This window comes from Nannospalax galili, unplaced genomic scaffold (assembly GCF_000622305.1).
Source record: "Nannospalax galili isolate Female #2095 unplaced genomic scaffold, S.galili_v1.0 scaffold806, whole genome shotgun sequence".
NCBI classification, from domain to species: domain Eukaryota; kingdom Metazoa; phylum Chordata; class Mammalia; order Rodentia; family Spalacidae; genus Nannospalax; species Nannospalax galili.
The window spans coordinates 405171-410628 of NW_008355419.1; the positions used below are offsets into that span (position 1 = coordinate 405171).

Here is a 5458-nt window from a genome sequence, read left to right on the forward strand (position 1 = left end):
ACTGCCAGGTTCTCTTATTCCACCTGTAGCCAATCTCTGTCCTGGATGGTGGATGGGGTCACTGTCCAGCAGTTTAACAAAGGCCCCAGAAGAAACCCACAACTGCAGCCACAGAGGTGCCCACAGTATCTAAAGAGTAAGGTCTCAGGTCCCAGGTCCAGCCCTACCATACACCAAGCTCCTCCCTCTGCTGCATATTCCATGCCAGGTTCTCTTATTCCACCTGTAGCCAATCTCTGTCCTGGATGGTGGATGGGGTCACTGTCCAGCAGTTTAACAAAGGCCCCAGAAGAAACCCACAACTGCAGCCACAGAGGTGCCCACAGTATCTAAAGAGTAAGGTCTCAGGTCCCAGGTCCAGCCCTACCATACACCAAGCTCCTCCCTCTGCTGCATATTCCATAGTGAAGCAGCTTTAGCAGGCAGTAAGTGGACAGGCCTGGGAAGGGCAGTCTGTGGGTGTACCTACTGGGCTCCCCAGATCAGGGTTATTGAGTGGTGATGAGGAAGCAGTGGCCTCTGATGACACCCCACCCCCAAATGCAGGTAGATGGGGCTGCAGGGCCTCACCCGCTGCTGAATGGCAGCATGCTTGCGCTCCATCTCACGTTTTTCCACTGCAGAGTCAATCACCAGCTGGTCCAGCTGTTGGGAGAAGGGGACATTAGGGAGGCAATAGACCCTTTTCTAAGACCTTAACTAGGAACCTCACCCCTCCTGTAGGCTCACCTCAGCCGCCAGCTTCTTCATGTAGGGGTCCAGCTGGTGTAGGAGGCTATATCCCTGCTGAAAGAAGCTGTACTGGGCATGCATGAAGGACAGCATCTGCAGGTGATAATAGAGCCCAAGTGAGGCCTGGCTCCCATTGCCCAGATCATGCCCAGGGGTACCTCCCCACACAGGCACTCACAGAATCTAAGATCTCAAACTTCTTCTTGGCTTGGAGGACATTGATCTGCCAGAGGAAGAGCAAACAGGTGAGGTGTCAGGGCACAGAATCCCATGGCCTGTACTTTGCCAGGGTGCAGTTGGGCTGCTTATAGTTCCAAGGTCTCCAGGTGGTTTTAGGTCTCTGCCTGCTATCATCTTCATAAAGATGAAGAGTCTTTCCCCTTGTCTGAATATGGGGTTGCATCTGGGTGAAGCCAAGAACTCTTACCCCTGCCCATATTCCTAAAGGCCTTTAAAACCAAGGTGTCCACCCCCTATGCCCATCTCCAGACCTCCCCATTGGAGAAGCCACATCTCCACTGCCCACAGCTAACCTGGAGCACATAGTCCAGTGCCAAGTGGCGGAAGCACTTCCGGGTGAGGGTGAGGGCACCTGTGGCCTCCTCTACTTCATGGGGCCGGTGCCTTGGGGCTTGGGCATTCCTCACCAAAGACAACTCCATGTCCTCCCGCACTTTATCAAACTGCTTCTTTGTCTCCTTGAACTTCCGCACATCCCTGGGTGCCAGCCAATGTAGGTGCCAAGAGAAGGAGTGCACACTAGGTTTCAGATGGCCTGGGCTCTCTCACTTTCCCTCCAGCCACCCCCTCACTGAGCAAGGTCTTTTTCTTTTCCTCTCTACCCTGGCCCTCACCCACCAGCTTCCTCCCTCCTCCCTGACCCAGGACTTCTCTGCCCTGAACTACCTTACTCTTCAGATATGTCTACTCTAGACCTCAGCCTTACCCCTGACTCTAAACCTATGTACCCAGTCAGCCTAGCATTACCTCTGAGGTATGGGGCTAAACTGGAATCCCTGTTTCCTCTTCCCAGCCCTGTCTATCCCATCTCCTAGCCTTTGTCCGTGCTGGTTTAACCTCCTGTCAGAGAGCAAAGGCCTCTCACAACCTGAGGCCTTGGCCAAGACCTCCTGGGCAGTCCCTGCCCTCCTCATCCTGAAGATGGAACACAGCCTTGGACTTTTTCCCTGGTACTTGGCCATGGGGCTGGGGGCTTGGCTGGCAGCTCTGGTCACTCACTCTTTGACAAAGTTGTGGAGTTGCTGCCGCACAGACCTCTGAGCCTGGTCAAATAGAATCTGGAACAGAACAGAATGGGGGTTGTGGGGGTCACTCCCAATAAGACTTCAGAGACAAAGCCCTCTCCCATCCCCTCATGAGAATTGAGACCCTTGCCCATTTGTGCCTAGGCCCCAGGTCTCTGCAGAGGACACTACTCACAGGACCTATCATACATCAGGGTGGCCTCTTGGGGCAAAGAGAGCAGCCCCCAGCCTGGGTTAGTGCCCCAAGGTGACAGCTATAGCCACCTGCCCATGTCCCCACCTGGCTCTAGCCAGGCAGGAAGGCCTCTAAACTCTACTCCCAGTGTGCATGGGTGGCACACATAGGCCACTTCAAGGCTAATCATCTGCAACAGGAAGGACTTGTCAGAGCAGAGAGCCTCCATAGGGTCTGGCCCAGGGAAGGTCATAGGTGATTGTTGGAAACTTGAGCGGTTTTGTACCACCCTTCCCATCCCTGACTTGCAATGACACTGGGAATCAGATGCCCCACACGGAGGAGGGCTGGGCCAAACTAGGAGTAGACAGACAGACCAGCAGCCATCAGGATGAGCTATCCTGAGTTGATTTATTTCTGAATTTCCTCTGTAGGGGGTTGGGGCTCCTTGTTTAGTCTGGGTCTCTGGTTCCCAGGCCACAGTCCACCCCCGACCTGTCCTATATGTCTATTCACATCACTGCTGGGATCTTATGAGTCCACCAGACCCTGCCTGGATAGCAGAGAGTTTGGCCTGAGATGGAGAGCTCTGCCTAGCTTGAGATCTGGGATAAACTTCCAAGGTCTCCTCACTCCAAGACACTGCTGTCCTTAGGTCTGGGCTGTGTGCTGCCTTCTCTGTCTTAAGATCCAGTCTAGCCAAGGCCTGGAGCATGATAGCCCTACCCCCAGGGGTGCCCCCCCATATTGCACTAACTCAGACTAGCTGGCACTCCTACTAATTGAAGGAGCATAACATGATCTTCCTTCCTCATGGTTACCAGTTCAGCTCTCTAAGAACCATTCAGGTCTACTCTGGGCTAGGCAGGACCTTTAGGAGCCATGGTATAGGCTCATATGGAAGTGGGGACCCCCATATGCCCCATGGGGCTCACCGTGTGGTAGTTGACCATCTCCTGTAGGCTGTCTCCAAATCTCTGCAGACATTCCTGGGGAGAAGCATGTGGTAAGACCCTGCTGAGATGGGCAGTAGGGGCTGATGAACTAGTTATGTAGGCAATACAAGCCCTAAGGACTTCAAGCCCTAAGGACTTCTCTCTGCCCACAGGTTAGAGCTCTACCTGAAGCAGAGGGCAGGTACCCACTGCTCATGGCCTGGGCAACCTTCAGGGGTTTCCTGCCTTCCCCTACCCCTACCTTGAGGTCATAGGTACATTGGCCCCTTACCGAAATGACAGTGTCACCCTGGCATTGCTGGGACAGGTCTCGGACTCCACTCACAAAGAGTCTGTTGGTGGTGACATAGGCTTTGCCAGCCTCGATCATGCCACTGCACAGCTTGACCAACTGCAGGTGGGATAGAGTGGGCAAAATGAGGGCCTGATAGTTTCTCTAAGTTGGCAACTCAGATCTGCCACAAGGTCAGGCCATAGAGGATGCACCCCCAACCAAGGTGAGGATGGTCCAAGAACAGCCAGAATTCAACTCAGACCCATTAGCATCCAGACATAGCTGCCCCTCTTCAGTCTAGGACTAGGGATGGATCGCTATAGCACCTGCCTGGTACACAGAGGACCATCCGGAAGGAAAGGTTGGTGCCATCTGAACCTCAGCTGTGGAGCAAAAGGGTAGCAGGCTAGAGAGGCCTCAAGCAGAGGATCTAAGGCTGAAATGAGTATGGCCCCATAGGGTCAGAGGGCCAGCCAGCACAGAACTCATGGCCCCTGCCTCTCCTGGCTCTGAAGTCTGTTCCCTCTCCCCTTCCCCACCTTTATCCTTGGCCTCCCCCACCCCAGTCACACATAGCTGGCACAGCAGCTGTCCCCATCACAGGCAGTGTCACATCTTGTGTCATACCCTAGGACAGGCTAGGCATGAAGTGGACAGAGAAATCCTGGACCCTCCATTTATCCCAAGGTCTGTTCCTTACCTTGTCCAATTTGGCTTCGATCTCAACCACATCTGTTTCTACCTCATCAATGGTTGCCCTGCAATAAGAATGGATGACTAGATCAGCTGGAGATCAGGCTAGAGTTTCTCTCTCGTACCTCCCTAGGGGCTCTGCTGCCAGAAAGGCACTCCAGCAAACTGAGGCTGAGAGAGGAAAACACCCTGCCTAATGGGCAGGACTGGGACCTAGATCTAGTATTCTAGAGCTAACCAGAGCCCACCAGGTAGACTGGAACCACCTAGTCATAACACATCAGCGTACACACACACACACACACACACACACACACAGTATACAGACTCTGGCTATGCCCTGTGAACACAAGGTTAAACAAGCCCTTAGCCCCTTAGTCCCTAAGCACAATAGTGCTGAAGTCCCATGGTGTAATGGTGATACCCATAACAGTCCTCTCTGAGGATTGACCTTAGACCCTCATCTGGACACCTCCTCTCCAACTGTGAAGAGCCTGTCCCTCACTGCTCTACTCCAACTGTAAGCTATTCTGGCCTGGAGCTAGAAGACCCTAGAGCAGGCTGGGTATGAGCCAGCAGCTAAGGGACAAGGCCTCAAACCAGTGAGAAGAGAGTCTTCTATCTCCTTCAGCCTTAAGACTCCATATAGCTCAGTCCAAGCAAAGGGAGAGATGGGCCAGGTCTCTTCAGAGCCTACTCCCACCAATCCAGCCTGACAAAGGAACTGCCTTGGGGAGGGAAGAGTTAATGATGACATCACCAGAAGAAGCCAGGGAGAATCCCCGGAAGCCAAAGGCAGATGGATCAGGCACGTGACACCTGCCCCCCCCCCAAACTCCGGGAACAGGAAATAAGGAAATAGGGCCAGCCTCCCAACAGTCCCCCCATCTCTCATAATCAGCTCAGTTGGTAAGCTGGGCCCATCTGCTCTGTGGGGGAAGAGGGACCCTGGGAACATAATGGACCAAGGGTGAGGGCAGACCTCCAGGGACAAGTCTTATACAGGATGGGATGGCAGAGAGGAAGCCACCCGGGTCTAGGATCCCCTTACCCCTTTCTGCCTCCACCCTCTGGAAAAGAAGGGAGAGGGGCTTGTTCTAAACCTTTCCAAACCTGGGTGAGAAGCCTGAAAGATATACATGGGACATAGCTTTGTGTGTCCCCTCAATCAGGATTGGGGCTGAAGTGGCCAGGTTGCCCTGGCCAGGAACCTTCAAAGGTTCTAGCGATCACCTTTTAGGCCACCTTACCCCTTCCTAAGGGGCTAAGGGACCTGAATCCTGAAGCAAAGAAGGGACAGGGGAATGAAGCTGTAGCATCTACTTAGACCACTGGTAGCCATGCCTCCCCGCCTCCCACCCCC

At 53.7% G+C, this 5458-nt stretch overlaps 1 protein-coding gene across 1 annotated transcript in view; it reads right to left on the minus strand.

Moving 5' to 3' along the window:
* The window catches only part of Acap3 (ArfGAP with coiled-coil, ankyrin repeat and PH domains 3), a 14941-nt gene that overhangs the window by 6503 nt on the left and 2980 nt on the right, over positions 1-5458 (minus strand). The window contains exons 2-9 of the mRNA XM_008852578.1: positions 4103-4160; positions 3400-3519; positions 3108-3161; positions 1972-2030; positions 1266-1449; positions 911-955; positions 730-825; positions 571-645 (exon numbers count right to left, since the gene is read on the minus strand). Coding sequence (XP_008850800.1) covers positions 571-645; positions 730-825; positions 911-955; positions 1266-1449; positions 1972-2030; positions 3108-3161; positions 3400-3519; positions 4103-4160 — 691 coding nt within the window. The remainder of the gene's footprint in view (positions 1-570; positions 646-729; positions 826-910; positions 956-1265; positions 1450-1971; positions 2031-3107; positions 3162-3399; positions 3520-4102; positions 4161-5458) is intronic.